Below are 16,453 nucleotides of genomic sequence, written 5' to 3'. Positions count from 1 at the left end.
TGGTGGAGGCACCAGTGGTGGAGGAACAGGTACTGGGTGCAAAATGAAGGGTTGTTCCTCTAGAAGGGAGCTCCAAAATTCCACTTCCCAGCACTTCACAGGGTCAGGGAACCAGTGTCTATACATCAAGCTAGAAGACCAGACCACCATTCCTTCTCCCTTTGATTTATCTCCTCCCGTGGACTCTAATGAATCACTGAACAAAGGGAAGAGAAGTGAAGTCCTCCATTAAAAAACAAACAGAAAACACCAAATGGAATGCAAGGCACCCTGTGTGATTGGTACCTGCCGCTACAAGATCTCTGAAACTGCCATCTGTGAGTCTGGGACAGGGATACTGTCTGGTCCCTGCCTCTGGAGGAGTCTCCACCTGGGCCCTGAATTTCTTTTGGAGCTACCTGCAATTCTAGAATCTGAGAACTGGAGAGTGGGACTCCAGAAGGCCCAAGGGACTGTGTCAGTTAAGGTCCTTGTACATTACAGTGAAACCTTTCATCCCCAAGGACTGATCCAGATTTGAGTGACAGGTCAACTTCTTCCTTCTGTCATCTTACCTTTGGTGGTTTCACTCTCGCGGATAAGAAAGGTACCTCTTGGGTTTCCAAAGGACAGAAGCTGTCTCTCAGCATCTTTGCGACCAAGTTTTCCAAAGTACCACCTTTGAGAGAGACAGAGGAAAGGAAATACTCAAACGTCCTCTTTACGTAAAAAGAGCAGTGATGCCTCCCCCTCCCGGAATCCCCTTGCCCCTAATGCTCTCAGTCCTTCCCAATTGGTTTTTTAATTAGTTCCTTTTTAATTCATCCTTTCTCCATCTCTTTCATTCTAATAAAAAAACAGATTTGAATTGTGGATTGTTTTCCTTCCTCTAGGATGACAGGAACTCGTTCATGTTAAAAGTGCCACGTGCATGCAAGAAAGAGAAATCTACCACCTTGTTTTCAAATGGCAACTTCAGGACATGCCTCCCACACCCAGCTATAAGACCCTGGATTTCTGAGCATAATTACAATCCCTGGGAAATACCAAAACACAGTCATGGTATAGAGATCATCAATCAAGCGTTTTAAAAATAGAAACTCAGAACAGATAAAGGAGAAGATGGATGACATTTCCAGTCGATTTCTAGCTATAGGGATTCTGAAAAAAACTGTCAAATCTCCTACTGATTTGAGATGACTGCTGGTCCTTGGATGCTTGTTTTGATTTTCTCTTCCTATCCAGCAGGTGTGAGGACTCATACAAGCGAAAAGCATTTACCAAGCACCTGGCCTGTGACTGCTGCATGGCTCCTCTCTGACACAGCTGCAGGGACCGCTTCCTGCACATTTAAGATCTATGCACAATTAATAAGCATGTCCTTAAAATTGAGTCAGTGGTGTAGACATTTTAAGATTCCCTTGCAACAAATTGATGACACTTCCGTGCCATGGTAGGAAGCAGCACAAGCCACCTCAGGATCTTGTCTTCTGTCTCCTCACTGTACTCTTGCGCCCTAACGAATGCCTGGCAGTGGGTTTACATTTCAGCACTAGGTGCTGTATGAGTAGCAGATGTGCCAAGAACCTAATGGAGAATTCTGGAGCATTCCATTGGAATCTGTGTGTAGGTACAACTTTTAGAATACTCAGCTATGAAAGCTTTCAGTTTCTAAAATGAAGTTTCAGCACATTTAGTGAACACAGCTATTATGTTCACTGTCGGATCCTTTTGTGAATGAAAGCATTTCACTGAAGAACAAACTCCATCACATTAGCTCCGCAGCCATTTCAGAAGTATCAAAATGTGCAACAATCCCAATCTAGGAATAGTTGGTGTAAAGGCTATTACATCAATTGCTTGTGTGAAGTGTCTTTCTTGGTGTGTATTAATAACTTAGTGAAAATGTTGTGCAAAATGTGGTGAGAGGGGTTTGCTAGAACTATGTTAGAGAAATTTGCTAGAATATCTAACTAGTATTTTTTTAAAAATTTATTTTTATTTTATGTGTATGCGTGTATTGCCTGCATGTAGGTAAGTGTACCCATGTTGTGCAATGCCCTCAGAGGTCGGAAGAGGCTGTCGGATCCGCTGGGACTGGAGTTACATACAGTTGTTAGAAGCCATGTGGGTGCTGGGATTCGAACCTGGGTCTTCTGCAAGAACAACCAGTGTTCTCAACCGCTGAGCCATTTCTCCAGCCCCCTAACTAGTATTTTAACAAATGCTGATTGACTCCATATGTATAAATCATAGGCATTATTTTAAAAACCATCTTATTCTTTTTTAATCTTATTCTTTAAAAGAGCAAAATATTAAAGAAACGATCATTATAAATATAATTTAAATATGCAGGTGGTAGGTTCTCAGTTAAATAAAAATAATGCTACTTTGTGGTTCAGAAACAACAAAAAGATGTCTACAAATCTCTAAAATATAAATTTGGTACAAATGCCTTTATATATTGATAGTGAAGCACATTAACAAGGAAAGGGGAGAAAACCCAGCTCAAAACCACTGAGTACTGGAGAATGGAAACAGATCTTAGTGGAGGGGAAATACAAGGAATTAAAGGTGAGAGACTGATCCAACTGGGGATTTGGCTAGGGTGGAGAGTCTAATCCTCCTGGCAGTGCCTTGACAAATCTAGAGTAAAATTAAATACCACAGCCAAAGGCTGGGCTCAGCCACTGATTTTTCTCTATTCCCTTTCTGGTGAGGCAAGTCCCCAAGGGCTGGAGAGGAGACCAAGTTCTCCCATATGGGAAATTGCTGCCCCTCCTTTGGCTAGAATTGGTACAAGTTTCTCTGAACAAGAAGGAACAATGGTGGTCATCCCTCTAGGACCCCACGGCCTCCTGTCATTTCCTTAAACTGCCCCCAGTAAAATATTGGGGTCAGATAGCTGCTAGTCACTGTTTATCAGCCATGAAAAACCACTAAGACCTCAATCAAAGGAAAAGAACATTGGAAACCCACAATATTTTCCAAGTTGTGGGACTCAGTGTATATACGAAATACTTTTACCTGGGGCACAAAAGGTATGTCTTTTCAGAATTCTTAATATTACTGATTGTATCAAAGAGAAAAACCCTGGTTTAATCTTTAATAATTATTTGCCTCTCCACTGTCCAGGGAGCAGACCTTGGATTCTCACTAATACACGCTGTAGTTAGAATTTCATCATATTATTTTTAAACTAGAGGAAGTTACCGGGTTTTCATCTAGGGCACTGATACAAAGCTTCTAAATAAGTTATGAAAATGGACAGGCCTGGGGCTGGAGAGATGTCTCTGTGGTTAAGAGCACTGGCTGCTCTTGCAGAGGACCCAGGTTAAATACGCAGGGTTCCTAGCACCCACATGGCGGCTAACAACCATCCATAATTCTAGTTCCAGGGAATCTAACACCCTCTTCTGACCTCCACAGGCATTGCGTGACATGGGTGCACTTACATACATGCAGACAATACACTCATGCACATAAATAAATAAATGTAGAGAGATGGTTAAGAGCACTGGCTGCTCTTGCAGAGGACCCAGGTTCGGTTCCCAGCACCCACATGGCGGCTAACAACCGTCCATAACTCCAGTTCCAGGGGATCTAGCACCCTCTTCTGTCCTCCATGGGTACTTCATGACATGGGTGCACTTACACACATGCAGGCAAGATACTCATACACATAAAAATATAATAAATAAAAAAAATTTTAAAAAGAAAATGGACAGGCCTAAAGGAAAATATTAAGTTAATAACAGTGTATTACATAGATATGACAAAAATCAGAGCAACCCAGCAGCATTATATTCTCTCAACCTTTAATCACTGGTAAATTTTTTCTCCCTCTTATGCCATGTCATTGGCATTTTATTGTGACAAGTAACTTTTAAAGGTAGCTAGTTAAGTGAGAACAATAAAATAAAACATACTCTTCTGCTTGGATAGAGTCGACTGGAGCCACATAATTGCTAGGAATATAACCCGTTTCTCCAGTTGTCAGGGAGCGGGCTTCCCACCAATCGCCTTCCCTGGAGACAAAGAAAAAGAGATATAACTGAGTTGTCTGTTTCAGCATTCTGCAGCTACCTCAGTGCAGGAAGTATGACTGTTCCCTGTCCTGCCATGCACTAGCCGTAGCCTTGTTCCTCTTCTTTAAACTCCAACACAGCCCCTGCGAAGGCCAAATGCTTTACAATCCAAATCAGGCAGGAACAGAACCTAGGGCTCTCTTTTGCCTTCTGGGGGAATTATGCAGCTCATCTTAGAGAGAACTTTCCTAACCTGCATGAGGGCCCTAGGTTCAATATCTAGTACCACATAGGCTGGGTAGTGATACACACCTGCAATCCCAGTAAGAGGGGGAGGTAAAGAGTTCAAGGTCATCCTTGACTTTGTGGGGAGTTCAAGGACAGCCTGGGTTAGAGATCCTGAAACAAATAAACATGTAGGGTTCCAGCCAGGAGAAGATGCTCTTGTGGCAGAGGCATTCTGCTGGATAAGAGGAAAACTTGGATGGGGTGATGGTGGGGGGTGCACACATCAGCCTCAGCTTACATTGGGCAATCTGCAGATTGTGTAGGGAGGGAAGCCTGTTAGGAGGCTCCATGAGGGATGGATACATGCTTAAGAGTACCCACCTTGCTTGCTCTTAAGAAAGTGGGAAGATATGACATTCTGCAGGTAGAACCATCAAAAATACCATAGAACAGGCTTTCCCTCAGGCACTTTTATTGGGGGTGGGGGAGGGGGAATCGAGACAGGGTCTCCCTGTAGTCCCAGCTGGCCTGGAACTTGCTATGTAGACCAGACTGGCCTCAATCTCACAAATATTAAAGGTGTGGGCCATCATGCCCAGCTTCCTCAGGCACCTTTAATTGGATAGTCTATCAGACATTCACAGCTCTGGCCTACCTGAATCTGATGGTTGAATGGATGGGGATGCAGCTGGAGGGCATGTACACATGTACAAAAACTCAAAAGGCAGTGCAACTTTTAGCTATACCAGTTAAGCTCTCAGCGGATGTGGGAAGGGGGAACTTATAACATCTAAAGTCACTAAGGACAAGAGACAGGTGTCCATATGCTTATATTCACACAGGTTTATGTGTGAGGAAGAGCAGGGATAGGGCATGTGCTTCTTCCCATAACAATGGGTAGGCCGTAGGCCCTATGTGTGGAGTACAGCCATGATTTGGGTTGACTGTTCCTCCACCAGTGAGGTCAGGAGTATGAGGTCAGGCAGGAGAGGACAGAGCTGCCCTCTAGTACATCAGACCTCTCAGTCTCTGACCACCAGAGTCCCAGAACCTTCTTTCCTTCCTTTTTTGGTCCTTGAAGTCAGCAAGAGAAACCTTATGCTTTTTAAAAATATTAATTTTTGGCTAGGCTTTGTTAAAGCTCTCTGCTAGGGAAGAAAATGTGTTGGCCTTGGGCCTGGGGAAGATCCTCTTCAGTCTAACTAAATTAGGTAGAGACCATCCTTCAGGCTTCATACAGAGGAACCCTCTGCTGGGGAACCCTGCTGCTAGGGTTGTAGTCCTCCATGTCTGGATAGCTCTAAGGGGCTCGGCCACTAAATGGAAGGACTCCCCTTCTCAGCAGGAGGCCTCGGCTCTCTGCCTGACTTACCTGGACCTTATTTGGAACATGACCTTTGGCATAGTTACCTGGAGTAAAAACTACCCCCAGGTTTCTTCTATATGATAATTAGGCATTGCCCGATAGTTGATAGTCGGATGATAGGAGCCTACTGCCACAAGTAAATAAAGCATACTATGAGCACCTATCAGCTAAAGCATTGGCTACTGCCTCCACACTATATTTTCCCTAGCCCCCACTGAATAAATGGAGCTGTCTCACTGAGTCTGGAGCTGTTTGCATTGTTGAACCTGCCTCCCCGGAAGGGCTTTCTTCCGTCAGTGCTCACTGGCCGTCCTGACCCTGCTCGTTGCTTCTGCTCCCTTTGTCCTCGTAGACCGGTGGCCAACAACCCATGAGGGGAGGGAGAGACCCCACAACCCTCCAAGCAAGGGGACCAAGGAGCAATGACCTCAGATGGGACTTTAGGAAGCCACCAGATGGCATGAATGACAGAATAATTCACAGAAAACTAGGATGCAGGCAAGGGTTTGAAAACTTATGCCTTAGTTCTTAATCTCTCTTTTTTAACCATACTCAACAAACAGATCATTCACAAGAGGGAAACTATAGTTCCCCAAACAAGAAAATCCTCTAATCATAACCTTAAATTTGGCTCATGTTCAGATTTTTATTTGAAATATTCATACATATCAAATAATTTACATAGATAAACCACCTTCAGAATATAAGAGCTATGCCATTACCAAGCATATGGAAATCTACCCCAGCTACATTCTGCCCATGCGTCCCTCTGCCTTGTAGAACAACTCATGAGTTAGGGGCTGGGGATGTGGCAGAGTGCCTGCCTAGCAAGCAAAAGGCCCTGGGTTCCATCTCTAGCACTACAGGAAACAAAGAAATAACATTTTAAGTTGGTATTGCTTCCATTTCCAAACCTCACTCCCCCCGCCCGACCCCGGGCAAGAAATACACGCAGTTTTAAGTCTAGCAGCTAAACACATATGTGGAAATTATGCTAAGCATTATGTGTGTGTAAGGAAAAGGCTTTGGAAACTACCTTCATGTTGTGACAATGTTTACTGCCCTGAAATTCCACTAGATGGAGACATTTCATCATAAAAACTAATAGCTATCATCTCCTAGCAACCTCCACAACCTGGGAAATGCTCCAAAAGGGTGAAGAAAAAATTAAGTGCTTGCAGCCAGACTTATTATTTTTTTTTAAATACATGATAACCTTCATCAAGTTAGTTCTAATTGAATTAAATTAAGAAAAAGAAAGGCTAGCATCAATTTTAGGGGATGTCAACAGGGGCAGGAAGCCAATATGGTCTATTGCAAGTTGGGACAAGCCCGGTCTCTTCAGGTGATTTGGCATTAATGAAGTAATTTTCAATTCAAATTAGTATTAACTGTCTCATTTTGGTTTAGGCACCTAAATAGCTTAACACAGAGTAGAATCCAACTATGGGCTCCTTCTAAAGTCATTATTCAAGGGTTTATGACTTTCTTATGTGACCCCATTAATCTCACAAGTTTGTGGTTATTCACAAGAAAGGTATCATCCTGGGTTTGTTTCTAGGCTAGACAGGGTCACTTTTTCCATCAAAGGGGACACAAGCCATAAAAACTTAATGTACTATGCAGTGAACCTTATATTTCCCTGCATTTCCCTCACATTTTATTCACATTGGGCCTAGACAGTCTGGAAAGCCTCAAAACATGTATTAGGAGTTGTTAGACAAGTGAATAAATCACCTTTTAACAGACCAGAAGCACCAGTTTACCTACAAAGAAATAATACCGTCTACATATCATGTTGACTTAAGAGAACAGGACCTCTAATATGCCCTTTTACTTCTTTATTTGAACTGTTGTAGCTAATTAGCATTAGTAAAGCAACAGCAGCAGTGTGTGTGTGTGTGTGTGTTTTTTTTTTGCTGTGTGTATGTATGCATACTCAACAGACCAGAAGCACCAGTTTACCTACAAAGAAATAATACCGTCTACATATCATGTTGACTTAAGAGAACAGGACCTCTAATATGCCCTTTTACTTCTTTATTTGAACTGTTGTAGCATATTAGCATTAGTAAAGCAACAGCAGCAGTGTGTGTGTGTGTGTGTGTGTGTGTGTATGTGTACGTGTGTGTATGTGTATATGTGTGTGTGTGTGGTATTTGTACATGTTCCTGTGTGTATGCATGTGTGTTGGGGTATGCATGCCAGTGTGTGTGCATGCACATGGAGGTAAGAAGTCATTGGTATCTTCCTCAATTACTCTCCACCTATTTTCTGAGACAGGGTCTCTCATTAAGCCTGAAGCTAGCTGATTCTGCTAGACTGGTTGGCCAGCAAGCCCAGTGAGCCTTCTGTCTCTACTTCCCCAGCACTGGGATTACAAGTGGTACTACCAACTCAGCTTTTTATGTGGTCACTGGGTTTTGAACTCAGGTCCTTATGCTTTACCAATGGAGCCATCATCCTAGCCCATAAAGCTGCATTTCTTTAAACTAGTCTTACAGTTCAGATTTTCCAGTAACTCACACTTGGTGAGATACTGCCATATTGGTCAAAGTCGAATGCATGCCTTAATCTCTGGCACTGGTTGAGAATGGCTTTTAAGTTCTTATAACAGCCTCCTGTTCCTCTGACTTAAAGGCTTGTTCCTATCTCTAATTCTCAAAAGTCCCTCAGAAGGCTGTGGCTCCAGGTTGTGGGAATCCAGGTACCCTGGAGCCCAGATAGAGGCAGAAAATAGCATTGCAGAGAGCAGCCAGTCTTGATGTGCCCAGCTCCGGAAAGTTTTTGTTATAAACGCTGGACTCTTTCTGCTTTTGGTCACTGTCCTTACTTTGAGAGAGCCTATCTGTAAGAACTTGACCAAATATTTGGGTGATCAAACATTTTTTTTTTTTTCTGCTTATGACAGAAAACAGGCAATGGCCACTATTCCACTCTGTGTAGAATGTTTTTTACATTTTAAGGAGATGTTGTTTTAAGATGGTTAAGTCACTAGTTATAAAGTGTGAATATAGAGAATAAAGTGGATATACTTAAATACTGTGCAGAGTAGGCTTAGATCTAATAAAGTCCTGATCCGCTGTACTGAGAACTAACAACAGGTCAATAAGAACCTCAGCCTCTGTCTTTGCTGGGTAACCGCACTTCTGGGTACATTTGCCCATATGCACACTATGGTAGATGCTGCATTTCTAAACAAAATCCCTGTGGGCTTGTTCCTGCCTCTTGATGAGGGGCTGGGAGAGGACATACTAGTAGGTGTGGCAGTTGCCCTGGAAGAACAGAGCTCCTTCTCTCTCCTCTCAGCCTGAGAGCCTGGCTGTGGCTGTGGGAAGAGGGGAGGAGCCATATGCCATCTGCTTCTGGGTTGATGCTTTGTTTTTCCTTCACAGGTTTCCCTTCCCTGTTATTACCCTTGACTCCAGGATATCGTTTTGCTATAAAAACCTTATTTTTCTTTTCCATAACCTTGAAAAGGGGCACTTAAATGACATGTAGGATGAAGAATTCCATTGGTAAGGAGGAAGAACATTAAAGGGGAAAATCCTTTGTAATGTGCTCTTCTAGGACAACAAGGTCAGAGGATCACAGGCCTCTGTAAACATTGAAAGCCATGCATGCAAATCAAAATATAGATTGGAACAGACTGGATCCTCCCTCTAAATGTTTCTTTAAAATCTGTTGGCACTGTAGATCCTTTCCAGATCAACAAAGGAAGACGCTGTGAATTTGACTCTGCCATTGACTAACTTGGCCAGTGCCCTGCAACCTAATGAGTAGACAACTGGCCTGCACCAGTGAGTATGCAGAGATGCCAAGAACTGCACATACTTCTTCCCTTCCTGCTCCTACTTCTTACCTTCTAGAACTTTCAAATACTTTCAGATTTCTAATCAACTTTGCCATTAGGGAATGCTGTATGAACTGGGGAGGTTTATACAAAACCCAAAGTTAACAGACTCTGACAAGAAGCATTCATCTGAGAATCAAAATAACAATAAGCAATCATAAATTAGAAAAGACCAAAGCCAAATTCCCTCCCCCCAACTTCCAAGCCAACGTTTTAAACCTTTTACTGTTGCTTAGCTAGTTCAGCTGCCTTTGATGGTGGCATTTGGAACTTTGCAAGGTCATACTAGACACTATACTCAGGATTCTGATCCCTCCATCTCGCCCTGGGCTCTGCCACCTGCTAGCTCTCTGCATTTGGGCAGTTCCCTAACCTGGGCCTCCAGCTCCTCAGATGTCAAATGATGACTGTGATTCATACCTCAGACAGTTGGTGTGAAGCACAAATGAAAGCAATTATAACTTAGCACATGGCCACAGCAAAAGGGGCTTTCAATAAATGGCAGCTGTTTACTATTTAAAAAAAAAAAAACCCTTGTGGCTACAGGAGGTCTCTAGTTGAGGAGGGGTAAATAATGTTACCCACTTGGGTGCTGGTTGCACAGACATGCTCAGAGAATTCAGCAAATTTTATGTTTTTGAAAAACTGTGGTAAAATACATGCAGCACAGAATGAATCATTTTTATCATTTTTGAGTGTAAAGTTGCACGACAGTAAGCTAATAATCACACTGTTGTCTAATCATCCCTAGGTGCAGTTGATGCACTTTCTGCATGTATTTCAATAAATTAAAAAATACTCAGACCTCTGTTAATGATGACAATACTACTAATTTAAAAAATATCCTAAGGCTATATAGTGTCTGCTGACATCTAGAGGGCAGTTACCAGTGTCTTAGGGAGGTACTGGGGGCTTGTTTTTGAATATTGAGAGCCAGGGGCACCCCAGGGAAGGGAGGGCTTTCCATGGAGATGGTTTTCAGATCCCAGGGAGCTCACTGTTGCTATCCCCTCCTCTTTCCTGAATGTATGCAGTGAGTGGAGTTACCTCTTACCCCAGGCTCATCTTTCCAAAGGGGGCTCAAGAGCCAAACTTCAAGTCCTTCTACTACTATTACACCAAGTTGGAGAAGAAGTAATCAGACTCTGTGGCATGACAGAACCTCTGGATGTGCCCCTCAGCCCCAGGTGGCAGGCTTTCCCAAGGACTGGCGAGTACACATGGGAACACTTGAGGTGCCTGGCTTGCTGAGGCAGGACGCTACATTTCTTAGGAGCAGACTTTCCTCATCCATGCACACTGCCTAAGAAAGGTGATTTTTTGGTCTTTTTGAGACAGGGTCTCCCTGTAGCCCCAGCTTTCCTGGAACTCACTTATGTAGACCAGGCTGGCCTTGAACTCACAGAGATCTACCTGCCTCTGCCTCCCGAGTTCTGGGACTAAAGGCGTGTGTCACCATGCCCGGCTGAAAGGTGATAATTTTGAACCATAGAGAAATCTGCTCCTCACTTGACCTTCTTCTGGTGGTATCAAAGCTGGGAAGGGATATTCTGGTTAGCTAGTGGTCACATTTAAAATGCACACATTGTAGCCACTCTCAAAGGGTAAACTGCTTTGCTTCTTACAAAGACACGATACTCCTGATTTCCACTGCAGGGAACCATCTCCACATTTCTCTCACTGGAATGCTCAGCGGTTGTGAAAACAGAAGGAACTTCTTGCTGCCTGAAGTGTGAGGGCTCAGCTAGTGCAAGAGCTGAAATGTAAAGAAACTCTCAAGGCAGAGAGCATGTGACATGTGTAGCCAAACCATGTGCCAGTTATTTGAGAATATAGATTTGTGGAAACGGTGGGGACAGTGGAGGTTCTGGAAGCTGGTACTTGTAAGACTTTTACTAAACTGCAAGTCAAAAATCACAGGGGTGGAAAGATGGCTCAATGGTCAAGTGTTTGTTACATAATCATGTGTGTCTGAGTTTGGATCCCAGCATCCAGGAACCTATAACCCCAGAGCTATAGAGGTGGGAGGTAGAGACAGGAGGATTTCTGGGGCTTGTTGGCTGCCAGCCTAGCTAATAAAACAGGAGCTCCAGATTCTGGAAGCACCCCTGCTTCAAAGACATAAGGTAGAGAATGATACAGGACTATGCCTGGTGCCTTCCTCTGGCCTTGGCACATGCATCGGCACATATGTGTGCAAATGCCACACACATATACCTATCTCATACATGTATGCACACAAAAAGAATCAGAAAAGTAGTTTCTAAAAGACAAAAAAAAAAAAAAACAACAACAACCCATAACAGACTCTGCTACTCTGATCTAAAGATTCTCTTAGCATTCTGCCCCATATAATACCATATTATATCATCAACTCTGTGAGCTAGTCAGTTAGTTTTGCAGACTTTTTTTTTTTTTTTTTTTTTGGTCTTTTGGAGACAAGGTCTCCCTGTAGCCCCAGCTGGCCTGGAACTCACTTTGTAGACCAGGGTGGCCCTGAACTCACAGAGATCGGCCTGCCTCTGCCTCCCTAGTGCTGGGATTATAGGCGTGTGCAACCACACCTGGCTTAGGCTTTTTTTTACAACTGCAAATATCTGGTGAGGTTGTGAGGTTGCCACAAGAAAACTTTCCCAAACCAAAAGGCATGTGAGCTTCAGTTCCCCACCTCCCCAACTTACGAGCTGTTCAATATTTGAAACTTTTCTCCTTTGTGAAAACTCAGGTCATCTTCTGTCCGTGCTTCATAGTCATAAAGAGCCACAAATAGTGTCACTCCTGCCAAAACAAGGAACAGTGTTATTACACAGGGGAAATTAATTCTAAGAAATTGCATCTTTGCTAAAGTCTCATTCTTAAAATTTATGTTAAGTAAGCATTGATAAACACAATGAGGCATTGTAATTAATATAGGGCTGGATTGATGCCATGGTCTTTGTGGAATGGATAGACACTATTTGATCTGACAAAAACCTGGAGTTAAGAGACTTCTCTTTGTACAACTTTGTCAGATATTAACATTGTGTCCAGAACTCCACAGCCACAGCAGCAGCAGGGCTGAGATTTGCATGGATCAGCAACAAATACTGACAGCCTTTGTCTACCACATTCTCCTTGGAAGCTCATGTTAGGAGCTGGGTAAAATGATCGTCCTTTCAACTCTGGCATAACAAAATGTTGAATGCAACAGGGGGCTCCCTCTGTACCCCGGGGAGATTTAGGGAAGTCTCTGATGTTCACCCCAAGAGGAAAATGCACTGCCCTTGGCACCTCCAGTTGCTATTGCGGTTTCTAGCTGCGAGGCTCTACTGCTCACACTTCCTGTCCACCCTGTACTCCTCCTACCTTGAACTCACCTTTCCTCATGTTATCTTGAACTCACTCCACAAACCCATCCTATGTCCTCTCATCTAGCTGCCCCCCTCCAGAGACCCTTTCTGCATTGTTGAAGTTTACTATCAAGAGCAAAAACATATCTAGCATCCCATTCAGTCCAGGACTTATTTCCTGTGACAGGCAGAATTCTAAAACTGTGTACAATGACTCCTCCCATCCTCAGTTTTCATGCCCTTGGGTAGCTCCCTTCCCTTATGAATGTAATGATGACCTGATTCTAAGTAATGAAATAGACAAAGGTGACAGCATGTCCCCTATGTGATTAGGTTTCAGAAGATAGAGACTTCTGTCTTTCTAGCAGTCTCTCTATATTCTCAGTCACCTTATACACTTTGATGAAGTGGGGAACCATGCTGGGAAGGCCCTCATGACAAACTGGCCAATACCTTACTATCAACTGGAATCTGCTCATACCACATGAGCTGGGAAACAGTTCCATTTTCAATTAAACCATGTGGCCAGCACATCTTGTCTGTAGCCTGTGAATAATACGGAGGAGTGGAGGACTAAGTTAGGTCACTCCCGGATTCTGACCCACAGAAATACAGATAATAAACATGACAGCATAAATGTATATGGTCTTAAGCTGCAAGTTTCGTGGTTGTTATACAGGAATTGATAACTGAAACATTTCATTTCTCTGCAACCTGGCTTCTCATTTTGCTCTCTACACATTTCAAAGTGCCTAACAGCATGTGGTCTGCTCTCTACCACATGTCACGATGCTGTAGAGTTTGCTGGATTCAGGGAGATGTGTCCATAGGACTGACAAGAGCCTAAGGCTGAGGGGCTAGAGAGATGGCTCAGTGGTTAAGAGACCTAGCTGCTCTTGCAGAGAACCTGGGTTTGAATCCCAGCACCCACATGGTGGCTAATAACTATCTGTAACTCCAATTCGAGGGGTTCCGATGCCCTCTTCTGTCCTCCTCAGGGATTGCATTACATGGGTGCACTTACATACATCTACACTCATACACATAAAAAATAAAAATAAATGAATAAATAAACATTAAAAGAGCCTGAGAGTCAGCACAGCCTATGTTTCTACCTACCTCCGGTGGGCCCTCCTGCAGGACATCTGGCCTTTATGTGGCCTGACTATAGGAGCAGGGCTCATTTACTACTGTTTTCCTTTTCCAGGTTTCCTACGTAGGTGGCTCTGTGGTCTCTTATTTAATATTTTATTAACAGATTCGTTTCCTTCTATAATGTAAAACCAGAACCAAGCCATTTCGGTATGTGGTAGAGTTACATGAAACAGACCTTTCCACTCTCCCATTTCAGGTAACACCCTCACTGAGGCTTTTTATGTTCTGGGTACTGAGTCAGGAATCAAAGGAGGTTAGAGAGAAATGCAGTCAACTTTTCTTGGCCATAAGGGAATGAACAAATACAACAAAACTGAAAGAGCCAATGCAGGAAAACCTGCCAGCATCTAAGAGCACTTAAGCAATTATTTTTATTTTATATGTATGTGTTTGTGACTGCATGTATACATGTGCACCACATGTGTGCCAGTGCCCACAGAAGCCAGAAGAGGGCATCAGATCCCCTGGAGCTGGAGTTGAAGATGGTTATGAGTTACCTGATGTGGGTGCTGGGAGCTGAATCTGGGTCCTCTACAAGAGAAGCAAGTGCTCTTAACCACTGAGTCATCTCTTATAAGGAATCAGATGGCTTCTTTCACTAACACTATCCTGTTTGTGGTATATACCCACATATTTGACCAAGGAGCCCATGCCAGTGGCCTTAATGAGTAACACCTGCAAACTCAGGGATTCACATTGAACCTTCATGAATGAATGAACAGGGATAGTGTCCATGTCACCAGAATTAAGAGTCTGAGCTGTAAAACACTTATGCCCTTCAGAGTGGAGATGTGTGCGTGCGTGCGTGTGTGTGTGTGTGTGTGTGTGTGTGCATGTGTGTGTATGTGTGTCTATGTGTGTGCTGGGCGCACTTTTGGGTTTCTTTTTTCTTCTGTATCTTCTAAAGACAAAGGACCCTAAACTGCCTGACTGCTTCCTTCTTCTCTCCTTCCCAGGCAACCCCAGAGAACAGGAGGGTGGGTGAGGGTTTCATCTAAGCTTGGATTTAAGGGAAAGCTAGGGTCACCATGGCATAGGAATGAGCATAGATGTTTTGTTCTACGTGGCAGTGCTAGTGCAGGAGAAGACACTGTTCAAAGCTTTGGGCCAAGTGCCTTGCTTCAGCACCACTGCCACATGCTGGGTGCAGAGGAAAAGTCCTACTACCACAACAGCCTTGGCTCTTCTGGGAAAAAGACCCAATAAGTTGTCAAGGGAGACACAAGGCATCTGTTCCTACATGAGCTGAGAGATGCTACATTCTTTTAAACTTTTGTAATAAAATAATTTTGGAACAAATAATGTCAAGTATCCAGTTACCATGGTTCACATATTGGGAGCGGATTTGGAAGACTTGGGATACATGAGATAACTTACAAGTATTTTGGAAACATATGTCTAAGAATGTATGCCAGATATTTTATAAAGTATTAGCAAAGTCAGCAAATATACATGGCAGTGAAATGTAACCCTGTGGGGTGAAAGACTAGGAAACAGAGAGGGAGAGAGAGAAGAGAGAGGGGGAAGAAGAAAGGGAGGAAGAGAGAGAATGAATATGAAAATGGTCTTGGAAAACAAATGACATATGTTCTCCCTCATATGTGGCTCCTAGCACCAAATCCTTTTAAATTCCAGGTCCTTTTTAATAAGATGATGCTATACAGAAGTCCCTTCTGCATTAAATAACTACCATCATCACGACTTTGGCTGAGCCTAATCGCTAAACATAGTCACAATTGGGCTTGTTGACAGCTGTGCTCCTTCATTAAAGGAGTGCCAAGCAAGGTCACTGGACTCTCACATGAGTATCCAGCCACTCTTCCCAGCCAACTGTACGTAAGGTTTGACTCTAATCACACATGGCCTCCTGGATTTGGGGAGGGCTAAAGTATACAATCTGAAGAAGGCTGGGAAGAGAAGGCATGACCCATGCTGGGTCATGTGTGCATACCCTCAGGTCATACATACACCTCAGCGACCCCTCAGTTAGCTCAAAGCCTTTGAGAGGGAGCTGACACTGACTCTAACTACTCCAACAGCTATCAAAATATCTGAAATCAAATCCTGAATCCATCACTCTAGAGTCCAGCCTTGGAAGACAAAAGAAAAATGAGGAAGCACCCAATAGAGGGATGCTTTTGGAAGCTCTCATCAAGAAATTCCAATGGACTCTCATTTGAAATTTTCCATTCTGACTTTTTTCTAGTTCCCTGTCTAGAACTTGTAATGCTAATTACTCTCGACTTTACTTCTCCTTCACATCTATTCACCAGTCAAAGACTTTCTTTTCCTCCTACAGATAAGAGTTATGCAATTTGTGAGTCTTTTAGATAGACCCACTGAAGGGGTACTCCAATTGCCTCACCCTGTGTCCCTGTTCAGCATGGAAGAAGCCAGAGCGATCTGTGTCCCTATTCCCTATTGGCAATTTGGGCAACCCCTTCAAAGGATGGCATAAGAATAGGAGGTAGGAATTGGCTAGGCAGTTAGGGTAAAAAGACCCCAAAGAAATGTA

General features: G+C 43.4%; 1 protein-coding gene across 1 annotated transcript in view; it reads right to left on the bottom strand.

Annotated features, from left to right (window-relative positions):
* Window positions 1-16,453, bottom strand: part of Fyn (FYN proto-oncogene, Src family tyrosine kinase) — a gene marked incomplete in the record, with an annotated part of 221,391 nt that overhangs the window by 38,006 nt on the left and 166,932 nt on the right. The window contains 3 exon segments of the mRNA XM_029555724.1: window positions 555-658; window positions 3,909-4,007; window positions 12,136-12,232. Coding sequence (XP_029411584.1) covers window positions 555-658; window positions 3,909-4,007; window positions 12,136-12,232 — 300 coding nt within the window.

Source organism: Nannospalax galili, unplaced genomic scaffold (assembly GCF_000622305.1).
Source record: "Nannospalax galili isolate Female #2095 unplaced genomic scaffold, S.galili_v1.0 scaffold646, whole genome shotgun sequence".
NCBI classification, from domain to species: domain Eukaryota; kingdom Metazoa; phylum Chordata; class Mammalia; order Rodentia; family Spalacidae; genus Nannospalax; species Nannospalax galili.
The sequence above is the reverse complement of the archived record's forward strand: the minus strand, read 5'-3'. Positions and strand labels throughout refer to the sequence as shown.